The 27,617-nt window shown below is 39.1% G+C and overlaps 1 protein-coding gene across 3 annotated transcripts in view; it reads left to right on the top strand.

Annotated features, from left to right (window-relative positions):
* Positions 1–27,617, top strand: part of il1rapl2 (interleukin 1 receptor accessory protein-like 2) — a 446,491-nt gene that overhangs the window by 403,771 nt on the left and 15,103 nt on the right. For all 3 annotated transcript variants that reach the window (XM_069170885.1, XM_069170884.1, XM_069170886.1), the window contains 3 exons: positions 7,251–7,383; positions 15,298–15,443; positions 26,711–26,851. In XM_069170885.1, the coding sequence (XP_069026986.1) occupies positions 7,251–7,383; positions 15,298–15,443; positions 26,711–26,851 (420 nt within the window). The remainder of the gene's footprint in view (positions 1–7,250; positions 7,384–15,297; positions 15,444–26,710; positions 26,852–27,617) is intronic.

Genomic DNA, 27,617 nt, shown 5'->3' with positions numbered 1-27,617 from the left:
AAAAAAAATATGTTTTTTCATGTTAATAGATAATGACACACATTTTGTTAGTAATCAATGAAAATAGAAAACAGAATAATGTCTTGAATTGAGCTTAAATGTCATGCCTTTTAAAAAGCAAAAGTCTTGTAATTCATTTCAGTTTTCTGTGTAATGTAGTCCGTAAGATACAACAGATTTGGAGTGAGACTGGTTTTGAACACTGTGTTAGTCAGTGGGCGCCAAACACTCCATCTAAGCTAGGAAACGGACGATTATTCACTCTCTTTGTTTGATTTCATTTAATTTCACAGTACCGTCCCTTTTGACATTTTCCCCCTCAAAAACCTTCCGATACTATGAACTGCTAAATTAATCACTGCATAAAAATCCATCCTATAATTTGATCCAAGGAACTAATTAAAACGTATCCATCTGTCCTGTAACATGCTGGCTCCACTTCTCCCCTGACATCCCTGGATTTCCAGGGGAAAGGGACAATTCAATTGAATAACCTTTATTTAACGTCAGTCTTGGTGTTAAGTAGGCCAAGGTTTAATGAAGGGGTTGCATCACAGATGGAATGAAATATGAAATATGAAAATATATGACACTCAAAGTCTGTAATTCTGTGTCTATTAACTCAGGTCTTTTTTCTCATACATATTTGTCAATTCAACTGATGTAGGATTCTCTCAGTGTCTGTGTGTGTGTGTGTGTGTGTGTGTGTGTGTGTGTGTGTGTGTGTGTGTGTGTGTGTGTGTGTGTGTGTGTGTGTGTGCGTGTGTAAAATAGTTTTCAGTGATTAATTTCCCTCGTTAAGGGTTGTCCTACTTCTCTCCTACAGTCCTTCACCTGACTATTATCTGCTCTCCTCATTTCCTGTCCAAATATGGCCAGTGTGTGGTTCCATGAAAAAATGACAATCAATTTCTAAGATCGTTTCATTATATTACCTGTTACATCCTTTGTAACAAGTCTTAAATGTGTTTTTAGGTACATCAAAACACCTGGGTTACTTTAAAACATATATTTGTCCATGCACAGAAAGCACATATTCATGTCTACATTATGACACTTCAGGTGAGAGATTTCTATACAGACAATGATAAAAAGAGAGAAGGAGAGTTAGAAAAAGAAAAGACCGAGGAGGAATGGAGGGTGAATAATAGCAAAGAGAAAAAATCCTGACACACTGAGAGAAAAGGCAGGTTGACATGTAGAAGTGTGAGAGAATTTATTTTAGAAAAACAAGGAGAGAGCAGAAAACCCCAAAGAGTGACAAGTGAAAAAGACTAATGATGTGAAGAGGTGCAACAAAAGTTACAGAGGAAGAAGCAAGACAGACCGTGTTTCTATGAATTTCCCACATTCCTGTGTCCTATCCTCTCACTTTTCGTTGTTATGATGCATCACTGCCATCACAAATCTGTTCCTCCTGGAATTTTGGATCCAGCTGTCGCTAGCAGTGACGTTAATCAGAGCAGGTCATACGTAAGTAACTACCGTTGATCAGTGGCAGATTTTATTCTATTGTGACTATACTGTGAAATGCTTTACACTTTTAATGTTTTATTTTACAAACATTATTTTGTGATAGTAATCTGGGAGAAAGTGAGTTGAGATGTTTAAACAGTGTGTAGATGCGTACAACTAACACGGCATGTCTCAGTTTCTGTGTTTTGGGGCTGAATGCATTTTAATTGAAGAAATAAGTGTTCATTGCATATTTGTTACTAAATGTTGCCAAAAGCTTTTGCCGAGTATTTTTAAAAACAGGTCAAAGGAAAAAAAAAAAACTGTAGTAATGAGTGGAAAACAGGTTTCATACCTGACTTTTAAACCATAATGCATCAGACAACATGTCTGATAATTTAATTCATCATCATTTTTGGCTTCAATGGTAATACAAACTCTGAGATGCTGTAGGGCTGCCATAACAACCTAATCACAGTGGCAACATGAAACAAGCCCAGGTTTATCTGTACATCCAGCAGAGGCGGTTATGTGAAGACTGAGCTGTCTTTTGGTCTCCACCAACTTTTGAGGGATATATTTGGTTCTTTATTCCACCATGTTCACCACCTAATCATCAGTGTTGTGCAAAATACTTTAAATTATTAATTAGTTACCACTGCGAGCTATTTCTTACAAAGGTAATTTAAATACTTTACCTCTTCTGCATATATTCATTTCTTCTGAAAGTACCTTTTGAATTACGTTTAAATGTCTGCTTCAATTCTCTTATCAATTAACACGGCTAGCTAGGCTTTATTATTTTAGTCAGGGACCCGCGGTTGGCCTCGCTCCCAACCGGACAACCCTGTGTCCTCCTCCACATAGCAATGCACTCCTGGTGGCCTGCTTCAAGCCTTATAGAGTTAACATTGAAGTGCACCCAGAGGCCAGTGCGGAGCCCCCCTCCGGTGACCTCCTGTCCCGACCTGCCAATCTTTGTCCTGGTCGCCTCCCGTACTCCTACAAATTAGTCACATGTTACTTACATGTTACTGCTAGTCACTAACTTTGTCTGCCGGCTGTTTGTTAATGGGTGTGTAGTGCAGCTGCCATCTGTGGCTGTCAGAGTGCACCAAAAGAGTTAAGGTGCAACTGTAAAGGCACAGAAATGCTCTGAAGAGCTGAGGTTAACTGCAGAGTTGGATGATAACTCTGATAAAGATGTTAGCTGTACACCCACGCTGCTAATGTTCAAAGATTTACTCAGATGAGGAAATTTACATTTGTATAGCTGTGGCTGGTGTGGCTGGTGAGAACAAATCAAATGTAGTACGTAACAGGGAGAGTTTTTACAGAAAGCAAACCTTTGACAGGAAACGGCTGGAAAACACAAGGCTGAGCAGGCAGAAGGAAACAGATGCTGATGTCTGATAACCAGCAGTTCCTCATGGTTGGATAGCAGCATTAAAAAATGAACCAAGGGCAAACCACAGTCTGGGCTGATGCTCATATTTAGCTGCATCTTTAGGTAGGTAGGTAGGTAGGTATTTACTTTATTAATCCCCGAGGGGAAATTTTTTCGCTACAGCAGCATACATACAGAAGCAATAAGACAATAATAGAAACAATAGAATAAAATAATAATAGAATAGAATAGAATAGAATAGAATAGAATAGAATAGAATAGAATAGAATAGAATAGAATAGAATAGAATAGAATAATATAATATAATAATTGAAAAGCAATAAAATAGCAGTAAATAGCAGTAAAAAATATAAATATAAAATATAAAATGCACAGTATACACAGTACATTATATATCTATATATATTATATACAACAAACCAAGAAACAGTCAACATATATAGATATATACAGTACAGTATATATCTATATATATAATATACAAACAAACCAAGAAACACAGTCATCAGTGTTATTGTACTGTGATGGATTTTGCCAGAGGTGAGTTATTGTAAAGTCTTATTGCAGTGGGCAGGAATGATCTCCTGTATCTGTCCTTGTGACAACAGAGCTGGAGGAATCTTTTAGAGAAAGTGCTCCGCTGTCCCTGCAGCAGGTGGTGGAGAGGGTGGACAGGATTATCCAATATGGATAATAGTTTGTTCAGCGTCCTCCTCTCCACCACCTTTTCCAGACTGTCCAGTTTGCAGCCAATGATGGAGCCGGCCTTCTTAACCAGTTTGTTAAGTCTGTTGGTGTCACCGGCTCCAATGCTGCTCCCCCAGCAGACCCCAGCGAAGTACAAAGCACTGGCCACAACAGACTGGTAGAACATCTCCAACAACTCGCTGCACACATTGAAGGATCGAAGTTTCCTCAAGAAAAAGAGTCGACTCATCACCTTCTTGTAGACAGCATTGATGTTGGTCTTCCAGTTCATTCTGTTGTCGATGGACACACCCAGGTACTTGTACTCCTCAACCATGTCCACCTCCTCTCCCAGAACTCTCAGCGGTTGTGGAGCCGTCGTCTTCCTCCTGAAGTCGACCACCATCTCTCTGGTCTTGGCCACGTTCAGGAGCAGGTGATTTCTACCCGCCCACTCCACAAAGTCCTCCACTACTGCCCTGTACTCATCCTCCCGTCCATTCCTTATACATCCTACCACTGCAGAGTCATCAGAGAACTTCTGCAGATGGCAGGACTCTGAGTTGTACTGGAAGTCAGTTGTGTATAAGGTGAACAGAAAGGGAGACAGAACAGTCCCCTGTGGAGCTCCAGTACCACTGACCACCGTATCAGACAGCACACTGCCCAGACGGACAAACTGTGGTCTGCCTGTCAGGTAGTCATTGATCCAGGAGACGGTGGGCGCGTCCACCCCCACCACCCGCAGCTTCTAACTCAGTAGCAGTGGTTGGATGGTGTTGAATGCACTGGAGAAATCAAAGAAAGTGATTCTCACAGATTCACCGGTTCCATCCAGGTGAGACTGAGCTCGTTGCAGCAGGTAGATGATGGCGTCATCCACTCCCACATGAGGCTGGTACGCAAATTGCAGAGGGTCCAGAGAAGATTTCACCAGCGGCCTGAGGTGGGCCAAGACCAGCCTCTCCAGCACCTTCATCACATGAGATGTGAGGGCAACTGGTCGGTAGTCATTGAGGGCAGATATGTGCATCTATGTTTTCTGAACGCCAAAGAAGCTACACTGACAACCACAGACAAGTCTGTCAAGCTGAAGTAAACTTAAAAAGAGGGGAATCAGATTGATTTTGAATTATTAACCATGTCTTTTGTTTGCAAACTGTCTTATGGCTGGGCAGAGTTCATCCTTTGTGTGTCACACCAAAGAAAACAGCATCTAGGTGTAATCACACTCAGCGGCAATGTGAAATGATGATGCACCAACTTGAGAAAATGACCTTCACTCATTTGTACAAACTCTTTCTTTGGTGCTAATGACAACAATACAGCATCAACCTTTTTTTTTTTTTTTTTTTTTTTTTGACTTCTTCGACTTCCTGCTGTCATAGCCTCAAATTTTCTATTTGATGACTGTACTCAGCTGTATGAAAGGCAGACTGGATTCAGGGCTAGAATTTCTGATTGCGGCAGACACACGCACACGCACGCGCGCACACACACACACACACACACAGGTCACACACAGGTCACACACAGTCACTCCCACCAACCTACACACACCCTCATGCCACACACGTGCAAACAAAGTAGATGATTTTAATCACCATAACATGCTGAGAACACAAACACACCCTCAGGGTGCTAATCAATTACTGCAAAGCTCCTGTTCACACACCTTCTGACACAAAACAAAGACACACACAAACAAGCGAAAGCAATTTTGCTCTCATCTCGATCTTTTTTCAACAGATTTCTGCAGTATGCGTGCGTTTACGTGTGTGTACCGCCTGCCTCAGCGCAAAGCAAACACTTCACACCACGAGAACCACTAACACACACACATGCAAGACATAGGAGGCTTCGGTGACCACTTCTTCACTTAGCTTGTTAGAAATTATCCTTTTGAAATTTTATCATTTTTGTCAGAAGTCCCGTCTCTCTATTCCATCAATCAAAATAAGTGATGCAATGACACCACACATAATGCAATCATCAGACATTTCCATATGATATTACCAACTGGCAAAACCTAATTTATTCAACCAATAACCACTTTGTGGAAGATTTTTTTGCTGGTCTGATTCAGGTAGTAGAGTGTTGTGCTTACTCATTACAGGGTTCACAGTTCAATCCAATCCACATGCTGAAGTGTCCTTGGGCAAGACACTGAACCCCAAGTTGTTCCCAATGGCACGGGAGAACTTTCCATGGCAGCCATGCTGCCATTAGTGGCTGAATGGGTGACATAAGGGCAAAATTGAAAGAGCACTTTGTTAACCGCTAAGAGAAAAACTCCATTTGCACTCTCACACAAGGGCTAGTCACTCCACATCAAAGTATCGGCTATTGTAAACATCTGAAATGTATAATATGTTTCGTGTTAACCTTCAGTTCAAGTGTTCTGTTTGACAACAAACACACAGATGTACACTCAATATTAACATTCAATGTTGGTTCTTTACTGTGCTGATAGAGCTATCATTGTGATAATACTGAGGTCTATCATAATTATCTGCTAATTGACTGCTTAACGAGGTGGTGCTCATTAGAATGCTCATTAATACTCCATCATCACCACTGATAGCTGTAATCACACAGTGGTGAGGGTTTCAAGGTCTTACATGAGTGTGTGTGAGAACGCGTGTGGGCACTGTCTGCACATACTGTACATAAGTGTTTATATGTGTGTGTTGCAATATTTGTTGATTTTTTTTTTTTTTTTTTTCCCCAGCAGGCCTATATTAAACGTATTGAATCATGGAACAATGAATTTGTTTTATTCCTTATTCAGGTACCAGTTTATTCCACTGCTGGCTCCCTTGTGGCATTTCTGAGGTTGTAGTTTTTCACAGAATACAGGGTATGAAGTGACTGTTGCAACTCCTTTCTGTGAGGGTGTACAGATTGAGTTTCTGCTTCATTTTATGCATGCAAATTTCACCTCTGGACTTTTTGTTCGTTGGTTGTTTGCACCAAATGATTGCAGACTGTCCAGAAGTTACCTGTACCAAGCTACCGTGGCAACTGTGTTTGAGGAATGTATGTGGTTGACAGACTAAAAACTCACCAGAAACTCCAGCTTTGTCTTTCATTTTCCTTTAATTTTCCTCATTTCCCTCTCTTCTTTATGGGTTTATAAATTACAGTCACAAATCCTTATATATGTTTTTTTCTATTTGTGCAGCTTACTATTTGCCTCACTTTGCACCATCTAATTTGAAGTTTTTTGTGTGGTACTTCTGGCCACAGACAAATTTATTTGACTGAACTGTTGCAACTTATCATACACAGCAGCTTTGGACATTGTGAGTGTATTTTTTCTGTTGTGAGGCCAGAAATCTTTTCGTCTTTTATTTTTAAACTGGTATTACTGGCATCAGGAGTGATTCTTTCAGTTTCTTATTTCAAGGGGACGCAGGCAGACACCCGGCTAGACAGCAGCCTTTCCACTGTCCCCTGCATGTCTCCGTGCAGAGAAATGACAAAGGAACCAAATGTATATGCCACAGGTCCCAGCTTTGTTCAATAATTCCTTTCATATGATAAGCAACAAAATCCAGTTTCAACAAAATCATGGTCTTGTCTTTTTTATATGTTTTTCTCTCAGAATGGACTGCAGCCATGCTTCAGTTCAAAGTTTCAGTGAAAATATTTTGTGGCGTTACGCTTTTGTCTAACAGTGCTGTGCTGTGTGTTGCAGGTATGCCTCTCAGTCTGGACTGCAAAGCCTTTTTTGGCTACAGTGGAGAAAACAGAAGGCCCATCATCTACTGGATGAAAGGAGAAAAGTTTGTTGAAGAACTAGCAGGACATATTAAAGAAAGTGAAGTCAGGTAAATACGCCAGCATATACATTAAATATCGCTTCAGTCACATATACAGTATTACCCATAATTATTGTCTGGAGGAGGAAAGAAAAAGTAAAGAAACCCAAGACCAACATGTACATTGAAAATGAATTGAAGTTGATGAAATACTAAATAGACATAATTAGTGCTCTTTCTAAGCTGCATCAGTGCTGCAACACACTGTCAGACAGCTTCAATTACATTCTCTCAAGTTTACAGGTTTCTATTGTTAATTAATTTCTGAAAAGGCTCGACTCCAGCTGCACTTGTCAGGATCTAATTTACTCTCTTATGATTTATGACCAATTGAGGGTTCTCTGACAGGTTTCTCCTCAACTTTCCTAAAAAAGTTATGAATTCTAATAATAAAGTTAAATTGAATTCATTTTCTCCCCTATTGGGACCAATTACATTGGACTCTATTGGGAAAAACCTGATTGTCTGCGGGGCATCAAATGTCATTAGAACAACTTGCTGGATCACCATGGTAACCATCAGAACATTTACAATCTCACGCTCTCTCGTACACACGGTCAGTGTGAGGACATTTTACATTTAAACTCTATCAATGAAATTGTTTGCTAAATACTTTCATTGATATTATTTTAATCTCCAAAATATACACAGGAATATTAAGTTATAGGGAAAATATGAATAAAATGAATTGTTTCAGTGGATATAGAGCAACAGCTTTTTCGGTTGCATAATAATAATGATTTTACTTTCTCCAGTAGACAAATGCAGTACAGATAATTGTACACTCTGGGTGCAATAAAATATTATATTGCTTTTCATATTTATAAAAGCAAATGTTATCAAAGCCATACAACAGAGTAAATGTGTCAGGTAGAGCTCATATAATTCACCTGATTTCAAATGCTTTGCTCTTTTGTCACCCTCCGACTATAAAGGTTGAAAATGTCTAAAATATTAGTGTATATCATTTGATGTATAGACAGGCTTTTCCAGTACTTAGCAAACACATTTAGCACAACAGAAATATTAAAAACATGCTGCATGGTGCTAGACTTTGCTGTAAAAAAAAAAAAAAAAAAAAAAAAAGCCATTTGAATTGGTTATGAAACCACTCATCAAAGTAATTGATTGAGATTTTGCAACATGGCAACATCAATAAAAAAAAAAGTTTTGGTGGGGCAACAACACGTAAACAGTAATCAGTCCAGTTGTTAACAAAATCCACAATTAAGACAGAGTAGTTCATATAAAACTGCAAGTGAGTGCACCTGTAATGTTTTTCATAGTCCTTCATTAGACTGGGAAATTGTGAGTGGGAACAAATCAGACAAGTACAGTTGGTCAAATTTGAATGTTGGATGTTTTGCTGTAAGCTGTGGAGAGCTGCAGTATGACTGCTGGCCTTCATTTTCTCTTACACATCTGATTTACACTGGTTTGGTTTGGTTGTCTGGCAGCTTATTTAGCAACTAGTTGTCGCTGTCTTGGACCGATTTCAAAGAAGTTGTAGTGTTTTTATGGAGCAATGACATCAGAAGTTCACCCTGAAACTGATTTTAAAGTGATATTTCCTCTATTTGGAAGTTTAACTGCACTACTAAACCTCAGATGACTTTTTAGTTTGAGAAAGTAATTTCACGATGCTTATTAATTATTTGTTTGTTCACCTCTTGTCACCACTTCTACTTCTAATTAGAGTACATGGAAGATGAAATGTTTAAACAATTATTAAATTATCACTCTGAACAGTCCCTTCAACCTCTATCAAGCACAACATGCAGCTTCATTACTTTTCAAGAGACATAATAAGGAGTGGTCTCTGAGGGAAAAGCCTGCTTGGTTTTCTTTAAGTGAACTACTTGCACCCTGCCAATGGCAGTTTAGAGAGAATCTGGCATTGATCAATGTAGGATATACAATGACAACACCGTGTGTTTTATTGCTTTTTCTCTCTCCATGTTGTTGTTCAGCCTGCCCACTTTTTTTAGCAACACTACACTCTGTCACTTCTGGTACTACATTGTGCAAAATAAAATGTGTAACAAAATATAAAAGATACATTTGCAACATTGTTTTCTTTTATTTTAACCATCGGCATTAAATCCCTCACTGACCTGTAAATAGCCACAGCCTTTGATATCAGAAAGTGTTTTAAAGTAAACTGTAGGGAAAATGTTCTTTCCTACTCAATGATCCCTCACATTTAATCATATCAGATTTACAATAATGTGAATGTTTATCCGTCCAAAAGGGGGACCTTTTTGCTTTTTAACCACTCCCGGAGGGAGGTCAGAGGTCAGAGTCAGCTACGCAACTGCACATCTGAAGCTGGTAGAGGCTGAGTGTCTTGCTGCAGGACACTTCAGCAGGAGAGCTGCTTGCTCATCCAGAATTTGAACCCAGGTTCTGTGCCTCAAGGTTGGTATCTGTGACTGCTAAGCCACTTACTGGCCTTTGAAAATAGTGTTGCAGATAAAGAGAGCCGCAGTGTGCTTGAGTGGGAGTGTTTAAACTTGAAACTAATCATGCCCCGTGGTATTAAATTAACCTTTGGCTGATGAGTTCTCAATCTTTCAGTCCAGTCCTCTGGCCACCTCTGATCCAATCACACTGCTATTCCAACATTCAACAATCCCTTACAGCTGGCAGACGCCTGCTGTGACACACATTAATCTGTCCTCCTTAAGCTCTCTTTACCCATCTTGCTGCAGCACTGACGTGTGGATCTGTCTGTTTGCATAGCGTCCAATACTGTCTTGTAGCCTCCATGATAATGTGAGCACCTATAATTACTGACGCTCGTTCCATTGCAGCATGTGAGAGAAATGTTGACACTCTCACCTCATTATTACAACAGCACCTAAAGAGCTGCACAAGCTGTAAATGTGTGTGATTGGCAGTTGTTTCATACTTCTTCTACACGCTCAACCATCAAGTGCTCTCCTTCTTACCCCTGCATATTTCTATGGAAGATGTAAATGCATTTGTGAATAATTCAAGTATCTTTGGTCAAAATATGCCTAAAACACAGAGAACATAATGAATATGAGCAGTGTCATCAGTTTCACTCCAGCTGTTGGCTGAGAACAGTTTCAGTGATGTCCAACTGTTTTACATTTCCGCAACTCAGCTATCACAGTTCATGGTTCGTTCATGTGCAATGAATTCATAATTACAGTATTTCTGCTTGGGCCAGTACTTGTTTCATATTTTCACTTGAAGGCAGCACTGGCCCATATGTCTAGTGATGCAAAGAAGCTTCTTTACCTGGTTGAAATGCACGTCAGCTGTCCGGTCCAACTGCTGTTTTTAACGAAAGCTTGTATCACATAGTTGATGGTAATGTCTCCTTTTTCTCAGTAATCCAATCTGATTTTCCAGGGAGTGCTTTAGTCCCCTAAAAGTGGTTTCTTGTTTCACTCTGACAAGTATAGAAGTGGGAAAATAAAAGTGTTCTTAAAATACTTTTTATAGAACATGAACATGGTCAAGTTAAGTACATCAAATCATCAGTATGTACATTAATAAGCTAAACTATTATGACCACTCATAATTGAAGTTTATAATGGTAAATATCTCCAAATATAACCCAGAAAATGAACAGTTGGTTCTCGTGGTCAGTCAGAAATAGGTAGGTGTAAAGGCGGATGTAACTTTAATAAAGGCCAACTTGTTCCTGCCAGGTGACTAAAAAAGCTGGTCTAGGTAATCTTTAAGTCCATGGAATATGTACATAGACCACATTCAGCAGCTGTGCTGTTTGGACTTTCATAAGTTTGTGACACTCATGGCATATGTCCGCCCTCAGTATGGCCCACTGTTCCAACCTTTTATGCGGAAGAAAAAACAGAACCATCTTTCCATCGCTGGGTGAGCAAACTACCAGAACGAAGAACATTTGTGGTTGGCCTGGCTGTGCCTTCCTCAAGATTCATTAATATCAGTGTGCCTTAAGTACACAGACACAAAATCATGAGTTCTTAGTACTGCTCCAAGACAAGTTTAAGAGAGGAGATATAAAACTGTACTAAGATGGTTTTTAGAACTTAAAACCTGAAAAAAAAAAAAGAAAAGGGAAAAGGCAGTTTTTGTGGTGTAATTTGCATTGTTTTAAATTTGAGGTTACAGTTAAAGATGACATTAAGCTTCCAGATATGTGAGGAGAGCGATTAAGTAGAGCTGTTAATGGTGAATGAGATGGTGGGCAGTAATGATCATACCAGATTTGAGGATAGTTGTTGGCAGTTAGCTTGAATCCATTTCGTGAGGCAGTTAATTTGGGTGAAGTGAGCTGTAGTGGATATGTAGAGCTGGATGTCATCGGCATAGTGTTGAAGTGGAGACAATGACGATGGATTAAAACATGGAGAGAAACATGGAGAGAAAAAACAGGATAGGGCTGAGTACTGACCTCTGGGGTACACCTTGGGACAGAGGTGCAATTGAACTGTCTTTCAGTGACTTACGACTGTGTCCAGAAGAGGTCAGTATCTTAGATACTGAGATAGATTGAGGTAGGAAAAGAAGGCTGGTTCGGCTGATGGTGTCAAAAGAAGTTAAAGGGGGAACACTGAGGTGACCAAATTGAGGAGGTCACTTAATGATTAATAATTGGAAAAAGTCTGACCTTTTTGTTGAAATTCAGTCCCATTTGGGACTGAAGGAGTCTGTTAAAAAGATATCAAGACAGCCTGGGAGTTGCAGATTGTAGAGAGATGGAGGGAGAAAGAAAGGTGGTCTGGAAAGGGTGGGTGTTGGTGGGTATGGATGGAGTTATTGGATGGAAGGTGAGAAAAAGGGAGAGGAAGTGATGTGTTTTAAATTGAGGATTTTAGCAAGTCCCTGCTTGTGACGGAGACCTCTGACACTCTGTCCTGGTAGACATCAGAGTGATGCACACGCTGAAAAACCCTAACACAGAGGATCAAAAAAAATACACACCAAGTTCATAAAAATCTTTTTGTGTATCTATTCAGGAATATTTCACATTTTTAATCTTAAAACCCTTCCTTATTCATCCTCATGATAGTCCTAATAGTATTTAGATTTAACTGCTCCTTTATGCTCCTCTGTTGCTAAAAGAATAGAACTAAATATAAATATTGAGAGGTCAGGAGTTCAATTTCCACAGAGAAAGTATCAAACTTATTTTTATGCAAGCGCTTGGATAAAATCCTCAGATACAGTACTTTTTCATGGTGTATTGCCACTAAAACCAGATTAAAATACTACACATTGCTTCATCTCTGGACTGTCCAAACTCCTGTGTGGTTAAACCCCGGTGTATTTTAGAATCTGGACAGTCTGGATTACTGTAGGTCGAAGCTGAGTCCAACCAGCACATTCTGTACAGACAAAGAACAACAAAATCCTGTGGCCTGCCTGGTCTGTTCTCTGACACTAGTACTGATTCCGCTCAGGATACGCTCATTATTTCCAAAATCCTGATGTCTGCTGCTTTAGTTGGGCCAATTACAAGAAATTCTAACCAGCCATCCCCATAACACAGCTGACCGGGCAGACTTAACATATGGAATATTTCTGACTCTAATTCTTATACCTTTAGTTCTTTTGCTTAATCTGATGCTATATTGCCTCATTCATTTGTTTAATTTAATTACATTTTTAGACACCTTTGATTAATCTTCAGATATTTAGTGTGTGGGATATTTTTGCAAAGTTTTTGTTCGATAAACTTTTTAGGCTGTTCTCTTTTAAGCCATTCAGTAAAATATCTTATATCACATCTCCTGTTGCAACATGTTTATGAAATACAAATTTGTAAATATTTCCTTAAATTATTGCTTGTGTTTGATACTCCATTTTTGCTTCATTTTTGCTCCAATTTTGTTATCTTAGTCACTGCCATATCCTGCTCCTTACGGTGAAATTACATTTCCTTGCACTGTGATAACAGTTCAATCCAAAAATGTAATGCTGGTTGCAGACACAAGACCTTCTCTATTTAAACAAGGTCCTTTCACATTGGTGTCATCACGCATGTGACACTCCTTTCCTGATTTGTCTAAATTCACACTTGCTCACTCTCGTTTTTTCTGGCTCTTTCCCAGTCCCAGACAATTTGCTCTGAGGTTCAAGCTGTGATTAGTCGAGTATTAAAAGCTGACATTGAATTGACTTCACAGGAGATTGGCGGTACACTAATCTTCCCCTCTGAACCACTGGATAGATTTAGTTAATAGCATGGAGTTTCGGGTACATGGAATGGTCATTGCATCATTGCAACTTATTGTTCTCTGAATTTCTGCCTCAAAGAGCAATTGTCCAGTCATAACTTATCAACCATATGGTAATATGATTCTACATACAGCTGGACAGTCAACCTTTGGTTTTCTCCACATGTTGAAGTGGTGTGCAAGGAGCAAAAGTAAAATGCACTCCAAAAACAATATGGAGCTTTTTGTATTGCAATGTAAGGTTTCTTGTTACATTAAATTACACATAGACTGTATGGGGGCAGGTGTACCTGTACAAGATGCTAACATTATTTACCCCAATACCATTGTGTAGCAATGCTCTTCTTTATTAGATTTGAGGAGTTCTATCAGTGGTTACTTTTCTATGCAAAGTTTGTTCTTATTTGTTCCCTTCCTCTCCTTAAAACCTTTTTCCCATGTGAAAGTAAAGTATACTTTGCTTTTGTGTTTGATTTATATTTTCTGCATGGATCATTCATTTTTCAGGATTCTGATTTTGTGTATAATATTTAGTCCATCCAGTGCCCCCTTTTGCCTGTTTCCTGTTTTCTAAAGTTTCAGACAGAAACATGAAAAGATTTCAGCCAACTCATGAAAACTGTCCAGTTACAACTAAGATTTGATATTTGTTATTTTGGTCATAAATGGAATTATCTACTTGTGTTTACCTGTATTTTAAAATAAGGAGTGACTCTTTTAAAAATTATCACAAATTTCTAGTCTCCCATTGTTTTGGCTGCAATCTGCATAATGTGTTGTGCTTGAATGGAAAGCCTGACATAGCAGCAGTAAGTAATATTCATTTGTTCATTCAGTTGCAACACAGAAAGCAAAAAAGAGACAAAAAGAGACAGCAACATTGTGTTGCATAGTTTTAAAACCTCATGAAATTTGAATATGAATCACAGCAATGAATACGTCTGGAGATTTTGATGGGTCACTAAGCTATTTTTAAGAAATGCATTCATAGCCCGAGTTTTCCACAATACAATTAGCCACCAAAAATAAAATCATTTAATTATCCAAATATATACATGAATTAATAACAAATATAAATGCAATTAATTTACATAAACATAAGTTCTGATAAAAAAAAAAAATGGGTTTCCACTCCTATAGACATAGAAAGATTAAAAAAAAAATCTCCCAACCTGTAATGCCACTGATCCATCTGTGCCAGATGCTCTGAATCTGCCATCTCAGCACACTTAGTCTGATCTCAGATATCACTGGTTATGGCTGAATCTGACCTGAAAAGAAGCCTAAAGTCACTCTCTGTGACCCAAACATCAGTTCAGTCACTTCCTCCTCCTCCCAGGCTTTTAGAGGAGTATGACCTCACCAGAAGGAGAGAGGCTTTTTCCAGCTGTCGCCAATGTTTTCTACCCATGCCTCCTTTCTCCCTCTGTCCTTCTGTTTTATTCTGCCCTATATACTGTGCTCCACACCGCTCTCCTCCTCATGCCTCTTCTCCTCCCTCTCCTGCTTTAATGGAGCAGTTGGGGAGACACGGAGCTCCTCCTGTCTCAAAGATTTACACATGTTTACTTCTTTCCCTGAAACCATCTGGGAGAAAGAAAAAAAAAAAAATCCAAGTTTATGTTCTCTTCATCTTCCTTAAGTGTTTTAAAGGAGTGAATTTAAGAGAAGAAGAAAAATGTCCCTGCTGTGTGTGACTGTTCTCTGTGTCTCTTCCTTCGGTCAGGATCTTGAGGGAGCATTTAGGAGAGAAGGAGGTGCAGCTGTCCTTAATGTTTGATGCTGTGGAAGAGGCAGATCTGGCGAACTACACCTGTTATGTGGAGAACCACATAGGGAGGCGCAGTGGGAGTGCTATACTGCAAAAGAAAGGTAAGCCTCTTTTTCTTTCCCTCACATTTTTTCATGAAAAAAAAACTGCCATCTCAACACCCTCTCAATTAAAGTTCCATTTCTTCAAACAATACATCTGTATGAGTGAAAGTTAAAAATAAAATAACTAATTATGACAAACATGTTGTGAGTAAATTGCTCATTAGAACAACTGGCAGCATATGGTTAAAATTTGTTGCGTTGTCTTTATCACTGTTTGTCTGTACTACTAACCCCCATCAACTTCATCATAACCCAAAAATACAATTACACAGTTTATGATTTACAAAAGAGGATAGGGAATGCCATGTAGCCTATAGGATGGAGCCTTGAGGCCCCTGAAATCTGCTTGTTTAATTTGTGCAGGAGATTACAAATCCACATTGAGGACACATTCTTTTGGGAAATTCAGGGTTCAGTTTTTGCTTATGTTGATCAGAAATTGTAAAACATTTTTATGCTGTTGGAATGTACTTATGTTCTGCATTTGTAGTGATATTAATAGTCATTCTAATCCAAGTAAGTCACGAATCCAAGAGACCAGTAGTTTTCTAAATCTGAAGTCATGTTAGAAGTCAAAGATCAGTCAAAATGTACACGTTGGTCTTTTTCTTACTGGAAGAATTAGCTGAGAATAAAGATTGAAAGCAGCGTGAAATACCCTGGCCCTCTCCAACATTCAAAAATCTGCCTACCAACACCTTGATTCTCACTAATCACTAATTAATCTCTACGCAAACAGAAATGTAAAACTGTAATGTCACAGCACCTTGCTGTGGGTGAGATACACTGTATTAGATATAACAGTAACTTTCAAGATTCTGGTAGATTAATTTTTTCACTTTGGACAAAACCAATCTTTATGCTAAACTAAACTAATTCCATAATCAGAGCTCCATATTTACAGTAAAGATATGATACTGATCGTCTTATCAAATTCTCAGTTAGAAAGCAAACAAGGGAATTACCCAAAGTGTCAGGCTGTTCTATTAACTAAATCAAACACTAAAGGAATACTCAGTTTGATTGACATCACTGTTGAATAGACAGGCAGTAATAAAGAGTAGGTTGTGTTCTGGATTTGGATGCTCTAGGACTTTTTTGTTGTTGTTTTTTTTGTTAGTCTGGCTTGCTAAATATAAAACCATGTTTGCTCTGTCTGCTCTAGTTACATAGGACATATCCCATCTCGCTTCATAATTCTGTTAACAAGGAATATCCTTCCAGCTCAGGAGCTGATTCTACTTTTATGGCCAAGTAAATATTTGTGGAAGTGAACAGCTTCCAAGATAATTAGGACTTTAAATGTGTGCTGTCATGAAGAAATGTGTGCGGCATAAAAGTTCTTCCAAAGCTTAATTTTAAACATTAAGCAGTAGCTGCTCCTAAGTAAAAGAAATAAATACGAAGTATATCATTTTATGATTCATCTGCAGACAATTTAGGAATGAAGAAGTCACAGTCCTGGACTAGTTCAAGAAAGTGCAGTGAAAAAACACTACAGAAATGATTACTGGACCCCACACAAAATAGAAAAAAAAAAAAAGAAAGAAAAAAAAACAGGATTGTGTAGTTACTGCTTTAAATATTCAGCTGAAAAATGCATGAGGGCACAACTCCCTTTGTAAAACATTTGCAGCAGCCTTGCAGTATCTTGCTTTCCATCTGATGAGCAGAGAGAACGGGCCTGTTTGAGTCAGAGGCCAAGACCCAGCGAAAGAGGGAGCTGCGCTGAAAGAGAAGATGAATTGTCTCTGTTACCTCAAATCTCAGTGGAAAAGAGGGTCGCATGAATGCCCACTGTATGAAATAAATGTATGTAATGCAAAAATGCAGGGACGAGTGAATTGGAGGAATGTGAAAAGAGATAAACAGGCAGAGAAACAGTGGGAGGCGGAACAGGGCAAGAAAATAGAGGAGAAGAGAAAAGTAATAGTAATAGATGCAGACAGAGAGATAAAGATGGGAAAGGTGAAGGGTGTATGAGACGATTGGGAGGGATGATGTGAAAAAGAGAAAACAAAAGACACAGGGAGCAGAGAGGCAGACTAAAACAGGTCTATTTCTTTCCCCGTTTGACTCCTGCTGAGTGCCTTGGGTGTCAAATCTATCTTACTATACTTAACTAGCACCCTAGGGCCTCTCACACACAGGCACAAACACACACACACACATCACACAACCACACACCTCCAGAGGGGTCAGGATGAGAACTGTAGGGTCCTCATTACTTAACACGGTAATTGCCTACAGGATACTGTGCGTGTACATGTGCACCTGTCTGTGTTCAAAGACTTAAACTAAAACAAGAGGCAGCATTGCTATAGTGTACAACATTGTTATCTGTGTGTTTGTGTGTGTGTGTGTGTGTGTGTGTGTGTGTGTGTGTGTGTGTGTGTGTGTGTGTGTGTGTGCGTGTGCGTGTGTGTGTGTGTGTGTGTGTGTGTGTGCGTGTGCGTGTGTGTGTGTGCCTGATCAGACTGGACACATACACAGAAACACACGTTTCCTCATGGGAGGCATGATGTGCAATGGGCTTGTTTAAGGGTATGGTCACGTATTTGAGACGGTGCAGTTTACCATACACACATGTAAACACACACACACACACACATACACATTGCAGCAGTTGGAACTTGAAACAGGTATCAGTGTATGTTTAAAATACCCTGCCTACAGCAGCAGTGTTTAATGTGTAGCTGCACAACTCGTTTCAAATTAGATCACCCCCAAAGTCTGACAGAGAAGTGTGTTGAACTTCTTTTGGATGGTGGAAACAGTTTTCTCAATGCATGTCATTGTTGATTTCTTTATTTGAAATGCAATGGGAGGTTCTGAACATTACTCGCATTCTCTTTTCTTCAAAATTATTTCTAACCACAATCCATATGACATTTTATGCATACAACCTTTTGTGCTGTGTGAGTAATGTCACACATTGAAGTGCAAACATATCTATCTGTACTGATTAATGTTTGTATGGTAACAGTTAGTCACATCTCTACATGTAATGTGAAATGGTTTACTTGTAGTGATGAGCCTATAGTACACTGAATTACACATGAAGTAAAATGTGTAGACCTTACAGTGCTTTTTACTCAGAATTTGTATGCATTTTTCCATCAGACATTGACTTTAACAGAGTGTATATTACTTATCCATGTTCCATGTCCATGTGAGTATACTAGAAAAACTAAAAAAAAATGCATGTTTGGAGAAATTCTAAAAACATACTTTATTTGTATAAGAAATACATAAGAAACACATCTTTTTATTTTCCTTTTTTTTTTTGCACACAACAAAATCTTGTTTCTCAGCATTACCATCCAACTATTCTGTATTGATATTTTTGGCATCTTTTTGCTCACAGTTTTAGCTTAGTTTGCTAAGTTGACATTCAGTTTTGTGGGTTTTTTTGCTACCGTGTGGTGGCCAAAAATAATCTAGTCTCAATGTTGCTTTAAAGCTTTCAAAACAGGTCTTCTGAGGATGCACGTGTCTAAAGATATTGAGTCTAAAACTAAAGAAAATGTTTACCTTAAATTATGAAGCTGGAGTGGATTCAACGAAATCAGCAGCAACACTGACTGAATCATTGAGTTAATGAATCTTTAGCACCACTGACTGACTCAGTTGCTTTTAGCAGCAGTGCTTCCCTCTCTGTGTCTGCTAATTACACTTAGCACTCACTGATTCTTTTCTGTTAAAAGCTTATTAAAAGACAGACAAAATCAAGAGGTGAAATCACCGTTAGCCAAAACCAGTAAATAGCTGTGGTGCTTTTACGGGATGAGATTTCTAACAAGCTGCGCAAACATTTAACCCTCCCGTTGTCCTTGGGGAGCTGTGTTCAACCAAGTTTTATTTTATTTTCATATTTTTTGGGATCATTGGTGACAAGGAGGCTCTGAGGGTTTCTCCAAAGAATGATGACCAATGATCCCAAAAAATATAAAAATATAGAAATAAAATAGAATTTGGTTGAACACAGCTGCGGGTCATTTTAACCCGAGGACGACGGGAGGATTAAGGGAGAAAAACACCCATGTTGTACTGAACAGTGATGAGCTAAGAAGTGAACTAGCTCCATACTTGGTGACTATTATCCTTAACTGAACAAAACCATTTTCATGAGCAAAGTTGTTAGTAGTTTCAATTTCTAGTTGAGGCTACTTTAAAGTTCACTAATCAGGCCGACTGTTCCAGGGCCTCCTGCCTGAAGCCTCGAACTTAATAGGGTCACATTTGGGCGCCTGAACACAACATTACAGTCCAAACAAGGCACAAGTTACCCCAAGTTAGCGCAAGTTATCAAAGCTTCATTTCATGCACTGAGTGTGTGTGATTGAATTAGGGTGTTCTCTCACTCTGCAATGACCCAAGGTAATTGGGGTTGATGCATCTATGTTGCACGCATGCCCTCACACAGACACACGCACCTACAGCACACACCCAGCACATCGACTTATTGTAACTGACAGAGCAGAAAGAGCTGTCTTCAGCCACCATGACGAGAGTCTTACTAGAAAGAAAAATGGAGGGAGGGAGACAGACTGAACGAGCTGACAGGAGTGGAGAGGGATGGAGAGTAAATGACAAACAGAAGGACAGATGGGGACTCCGGAAAGACATGGGCATAATGTAGTTTCTAAGGTTGCACTCAAAGGTTGAAGGGTTGTGAATCTTCCCCCACCGGCTCCGGTGCTGTCATTTTAACTTCTTTTGACTGTAGTGAGGTTTTGGAATGAAGAATAGAGACATACTCACAAACATTCCCTTCAATCCACCTTTACAAATGTAATAAGATATGTGGTCTACAACTTCTAGAGTTGTCTATACACAAGGTCCATTTACCAGCTCTTCAGGAGCTTTTGATCATAATGCAAAATCTTCATTGGCAGATGGAGTTCACTCAGTTGTCATGGATTTGTAGGTATTTATATTGCTATTTTCGTATGAGCACAACCACACAAGTGTTTTGGTCCTTCTGGTCTAGACCTCTATCATACCAAAGCACCCGTCAGAGGATACCATGTCTGTGTCGTGTTTTGCCTTGCCTGGGCATGAAAAGTACAAATATATATGATCACGGTTGAAGAAGGAGGCCATGTTAAGGAGGGCATATTTCAAAGTATAAAGAAACATAAAGCCTGAGTTGACAGGTAGGTTGGTGATGTTTGGGTGGATCAAGTCCAAGAATGTTACCCAGAAGACCAGGGTTTGAGTCGGTGAGAAAGCAATGTGGATTGCTTTTAAGAAATCTTTTACCAAAGCTTAAAAAATATTTTTTCCTAAACCTAACCTCGTGGCTTTTGGATAGCTAAATGAAAGGCACCTTGTTTTCCACCCCTAGGTGAGGCAAAACGGGACACTGACACAGCATCCTGTAGTGGAGTGACAGGTGTATTACACGCTTCGGCCTGATATTGAGTTGTGTGGACAGTTAGCCCTCTGCTCAGATCAGGATTGGAACTGTGTTTGGATTGTGTAGTTACAGTCAACAAACTTCACGAACTAATGAAGACAAAGATGAGCGGTGTCTCGTTCCAACAGGGGAAACAAAGCCACCAGGTGAGTGAGGGAGAAAACACCTGTGTGGGACAGATGTGTTGAGGCAAATGCTTACACAATTCTTCTGAGGATGATATTTACAATCTACATCAACTAAATTCCAATGAGAATTAAAGGTCTTCTAAGTAACATCAATATTGTAGGGTGTTTTTTTTTTCTTCTTCTGCCTTTTGTGGCCTTTAGAGAAACTGAATCTTGAATCATTTCAGCATCCAAACTGCAGGATGTGACAGATGGTATGTTGGGAGACAATATTTCAGACTATTTTTACTTAATAGTACTAAATGTTGTTTTTGACATATTGCTTTGGCAACAAATGTTAAATGTTGTCCTGATAAAGTCAGATGAGTCAAAAAGCAAAAAAAAAAAAAAGGACAGAGAGGACGATAATAAAGGCTTAAAATGTTAACACGGTGTCAGTGTCACACTGTTTGGTGGTGAAGACAGAGAAAGAGCATGTTATGTAAAAATCGCATTAAAAGTTATTTTATCATATACCTCTCCTCACATGCAGGCACCATCACCATCATGATTGCCTGCTTTTATGCCTAATAAGTAAAAAGCATACTTAACATTCAACTTTAAAATTCCGCTGCCATTTTCCTGTGCACCAATGTCAGGAGACAGCAGCAAGTGACTCATTACGAATGGAAAATATCTGAGAAAGATAGATGAAGATGGGAGTGGTGATAGAGAGGGGGGCACAGATGGAGGAGAGGAGAGGAGAGAAGAGGAGGTTTCTAAATGCGTCTCATTACTAATGGAAGCAATCTGAATTCACTTTACTGCGTAGAGCAAATATTTTGCAATTAGCTAAATTTCACTATTTTTCTTTCCCCCCTCCGATCGCCATCCAGTCTCTTCACCCTCCTCCTTCCCTACCCCCCCCCCCCCCCCCCCCCCCACCTCCCACGGCTCCACTGCTGTCCCACCTCTGTCTACTTAAGTGTATCAAGTGGAGGCAGTGTGGCTGGTGACAGTAGGGTTGGAGAGACGTCTACTGGTGAAATGTGGTAACTTCAGTTGGATTCTGTGGTGGTAAATAAAAAAGATAGTTGCAATGTAAAAGTTTACTTTAAAGTAAAAGAGTCCCAGTATTTGAGCTATATCTACCAAAGGGCTTAGATTTTATGTTTGTTTCTTAAAAATATTTTTTTTTGTTCCATTTGGTACTACAACCACAAAAAGGAGGAATCCTATGTCCCCATATTAACTTTTCCCTCAGGCATGTGATGGTGAGCTTTATGAAGACGAATAAAATAGAAAAAAAAGAGTACAAATAGAAAAACGTGCCTCAATAACCACAATAAAATGAGCACAATATACAAACAGTTACAAAGATGCTTGGGAAAAGAGGCCACAAGATCTAAAATTCAAAAAAGGGTGGCTCAGAGCTCTAAACCTGAATTTAAAGTTAGTGAGAGAACTGCTGAACTCCCCTGAATCTAAGAACTGGCAGGGAGTTGTTCAAAATCTTACAAGATGCAAATGATTTACACATTTGGTATTACATGAGCAGTTTACTGAATCTGAGTTAAAAATATATATATATATATATATGACAAGAAGATGAAGTCAGCCTGTTACAGACATATGTACATACACAGATATACATTCAAATCACAGAAATGTAACACATTTTGTAACTGCCTATCCTTGGCTTTTAAGTTGAATTTAAAATAGCATATTGGTTGTTGAAAATATTGATCATGTCTTCTACACATTTTAGGCATCCAAATATTGTATAGCAGCATAAATGTTTCCTCATAGAACGTTACCAAATAAAATCAAGAAATTATTCACTCCACTACTGTTATTTGGTTGTCAGGTCCTTTCTAGATTAAAATTTCAAAGAAAATAAATAAATGATAAAACATCTAAATTAGCTCCATCTTCACCAGCTACAGCATTGAAAAGCTGCTCACATTTTAATCTCTCAGTACTAATATAGCATATATTAATTTAAAGATATAGTGTGCGAATTTTGTTAAGTTGTGCACTAATATTATATCAAATGTTTCCAACACTGTTCAAACCCAGAGAAATCTGTAATTTTATTTAGTTTCATTTTGTCGCCTGTTATTGGCATCATTCCCAGGAAATGCTCTGCCCCTGAATAGTTACAATGGGACAGCGGCTCAGACCGGCCACTGGGGGCTGGCTATAACTTTAGCAAGCTAACAATTGGGTTTCCATTGTGCAGAACTACACTTCTAATTCACAAAGCCTCACCTCCAACACAGCACATGAACTACATTCCTCTTACATGTACCATTATCACAACAGGAGGCAGAGAAATAACTTAAAATAAGACACACCTAGTGAGAGCAAGGATGTGAGCGGGAGAGAAAGAAGCTATTGCCAACTGCTTTGTTTGATTTTCATCGGCGATGGTGGTTGCTTAACAATGAAAACCACAATTTCCATAATCCCTTCATAATTGAATTTATAACTCTTAAGTGTTTTCACTGAGAGACCCATATACTGGCAGAAATTACATCTTCCATTACTATGCCTTTAAAACCTGTGATATTTACAGTTTTGTGTAGGACTGGAATGTTTTTGCATCATGCTGTTGCTACTTCTACTAATTTAATGGACCTCGGTAATTCTTCCACCACTACCTACGTTTTATTGTTTTACCATTTCTGGTATCATACTTTAGAACACTTTAATATTGTACTTACTACAATTTCTAAAAAGAGTATATGAAAATTCTGCCAGTGGTTATAAGGTCTTATGGGCGCTACAGCAATGACTGACACCTTCAGTTTAACAGTGTAAAAGCTCTATAAAATGTCAATTAAACAGTTACTCATAAGAAGGAGCGCTTACACTGTGACATGCAAGCACCGTGGGTGCAGACTGAATGTTGCTTTTACACGCTGTCACAGGCATAAAACTGATTAGAGAACAAAGACTGTAATTGTTTTAACAGTGCTTATCAATCCAGGCTATTCAAGTCCGATACCACTTAAATGTTTAAGATTGTGCTCGCTGTAATATGCCCAGAAATATAATGAATTCTCTTATTTTTAATTTCTCTAACCTATTAGAGGTTCATAAAATCTCCACATGGGAAATCTTCAAACTGTAACTTGCATGATAGCTCTTAGTTTCCATGTCTGTATGTGGGGAGGGGAGAAGTAAGCAGTGTATGTTGTCATTCATGAAAAAGTAGTTGATAAAATCCAAGCAAATATATATGATTATATATGATTATATACAGTGTGATGGGATCAAATACTGTTCTCCTCCCATTGGGTACGTAATTACATCTGACAGTTCAGACCAGTAGGTGGCGATGTGCTCCCAGAAGGCAGCAGAAACCTGCTGACAGCTGCTTTACAGTTGTAATGACACACTAATACCATATGGTCACTAAGGGTCACTTGAAAAAAACATGGAAGGAAGGCACAGAGGCACAGAGGACTGCAGGATACCATAGGGAGAAAAGACAGATTCATTTATTCAAGTCTTTTGATTGTATGTTATTTGATAAATCAATATTCTTTATCACATAATCTGCAACAGTGTGTGGGTGGAGATACTTTTCCTTTCTCTGACTTAGAAAATCAATAAACTGTGGTTTTAAGATGAAGTGGCCCCAGGAAAAGTTAAGGGGATGCGATGAGTTGGCATGTGTGTGTGAGTGTGAGAGTGAGACAGTAATGGATCATATTTCCCCTGGTGTCATTCACCAGCCATGTTCCATTAATCTCCCATACACTCTTATGCGCTATGATAGCACTATCATTCATTCACACACGCACACAAACACATACACACACACACACACAAACTGAGATCGTGTGTGTGTGTGTGTGTGTCTGACATGCTGACGTGATTTAATCTGTCTCTCTCAATCTAGGCAACACACTTTGAGATGCGGCTAACTTTCTGTGTTTTGTAAATTTGTAAAAGTTTTGTAAAAATAGAGAATTACATAGGTGGTCTCTCTGTTGACCTTAACTGTCATTGGACGTTCCCTCGGAAAGCATTTGAACCAAAAAAGTGTCATCAATACACAACAGAAATCTTGGAAAAACAAGTCATCTTACTCCATGTCCTGGTTGAGGCTACCACATCTACAGCTTGGGAGAAAGTCGAGGATGATTCCCAAAGTGTGGGAGGGTTCTTTTTTGGAGGTGGGACAATTTAAATTTGCCAAACCACTCAGTGACTTCTCATTGTTAAAGCCTTTTCTCCTCAACAACTGAAGACACTTCCAAAAAAGGATAAATCTTGCCTTTGTTTTCTACTGCAGCGAGAATGGACTCGTTGCCTCATGTAGCTGAAGGTCACTGTAACTGTGACTTAACCCCTCAACACCCAACCGGCCTGAATATGGGTTGAGTGAAAACTCTGCCGCTGTATTTTAATTTATTCTGAATCAAATTATAGACCATTTGAAGCAAAAATCCTCATGATTGAGACCAATTTTAACCCTCCCGTTGTCCTCGGGTCAAAATGACCCGCAGCTGTGTTCAACCAAGTTCTATTTTATTTCTATAGTTTTATATTTTTGGGATCATTGGTGATCATTCTTTAAGGAAACCCTCACAGCCTCCTTGTCACCTATGATCCCAAAAAATATGAAAATGAAATAGAACTTGGTTGAACACAGCTGCGGGTCATTTTGACCCAAAGACAACGAGAGGGTTAAGATACCAGGATCACAGCAGCACCAGTAATTCCTTACTTGTTATTAAAAGTGCCTGTATGGATAATAAATGGTAGCTTCTGACATTTTCTGTCATTTATTGTTGCACAAACTTGTAGAATCACTATGTCCGGCACACTTTTGTCACCGGAGTAAACCTGCACAAAACTCCTGGACTAGACAGACTCAAAGTCAGAGTGCCTACGGATTGTGCTACTCAACTGGAGGACATAATGACCCAATTCTTTCAGCAGCTCCTGGGTGCTAGCTTTGTTACCCAAGAAGGAGCTCCCCATTATACCTACCTATGCCAAATAAACTAAAAGGCCAAGGTCTGTAATAACTACAAACCAGTGTTAGCATCTGAGTTACCGAGTTTCATTTCATTCCATGCTGACATCAAATACTTCCTCGCTTAGCTTTGATTAAAATGTTTAACTGGGATGTTCATTCAGCCTCTCACCTCTGACCTGTGGTCCAAAGAGAATTACTAAACAAATGAGGAAAACAAGCATCCATTACAAGTCCTAATGAATTAAATTGTTGATTTTGGTCTTTTTAGGAAGTTGTGTGAACATGTCTACCTGTCTGGTTCACTGTGTTTGTGTATTTTTTTGCCCTGTTTATCCAGTTCAGTTTAGTTATCTGTGCTTCACTAACAGGAACTTTAATGATGCCTCTAAATGCAGCTGTGATTCATCAAAAAAATATCATCTCAAATGAAAATCCAATATCAGCAGTCCTGCTTGTGTGTGTATTTGAATGAGTTTCAGTCTTCATCACCAATTTAGAAATTGTGCCAATCTGTAGGTAATTGAAGTTCTCATTTCCATTTATTTTTATATTTCCCAAACTCAGATTGTTGTAGATTGACTCAGATGCACATAATAAAATAAACAAAACACTGATGTATTGGGAAAAAATATTGTTTTGTTTTTACCTCACCATCAGTTGGTATTCCTCTAAACATAAACTGATATGAATGTCATCTGTTTCTTTTTACCTCTGACCCCTCTTGCTGTGTCTCTGACAGATATGTATCGTCTGGAGTTAGCTGGTGGCCTCGGGGTCATACTGCTTCTACTGGGAGTTCTAACTGCACTTTATAAGTGTTACAACCTGGAGATCATGCTCTGCTACAGGAGACACTTTGGGAGTGATGAAACTGAAGATGGTAAGCTGTTCTGAGAGCTCGCTTTCACTTCACAACACTTGTACAGCAGCAGGGCTCAGACAGGCTCCTGAGATCAGAGCCGGCGCATGACTCAGCACTGAGTGTGACGTGAAGAGCAAAGAACTACAAACATGGGGGAATGCAGGAAAATAAAAGAAGAGCACATAAAGGCCCAGCAATACTTTCATGTTGTCAGCCTGACTACACTCAGTTGTTGAACATAAAGTGAAATTCCAAAAGCAACCAATGGTGTGATGTTAGAAAGTGATTACATGAGGTGTGATCAAACAGTTCCACGACTGCTCCTGTTGTGTCTGAATTGAGTGCAGCACAGTTATGTGCATGAAGCAGGAGAATACAGCAATTTTTGTGATTAAGAATTCCAAGTTAAGTAGCTTAATCGACATCTGCACTTGTGTTGCATATGTTTTCGTGACCACGTGAGCACATTTACAATTTCCCCGTGGACTTGACCAGAGAGCTTACGTCAAATTTAATGTCAAACTCGAAAAATCAATAAGAAAGACCCTTGAGACACTTAAGAAAGCCTATGGCAATGAAGCAATGCAGTGGGGTGTTTTGAGTGTCGTTTGCATTTCAAAAGGGGCACATCTTCACTGTCCAAGACCGAAGAAGGCGTGTCAGATTTGTAGCACAACTACGTGGGTTTTCTCGTTGCACCATGACTTTGTCCCCTCAGGGTCAGACTGTCAATGCCGACTTCTGCTGTGATGTTCTGAGGCATCTAAGGGGAATACGTTTGGAG

The sequence above is a fragment of the Embiotoca jacksoni genome, unplaced genomic scaffold (genome assembly GCF_022577435.1).
Source record: "Embiotoca jacksoni isolate LCO1_2020_lvr unplaced genomic scaffold, fEmbJac1.0.p SCAF_5, whole genome shotgun sequence".
Classification (NCBI taxonomy): Eukaryota; Metazoa; Chordata; class Actinopteri; family Embiotocidae; genus Embiotoca; species Embiotoca jacksoni.
This window is presented reverse-complemented; position numbering and strand designations above follow the sequence as displayed.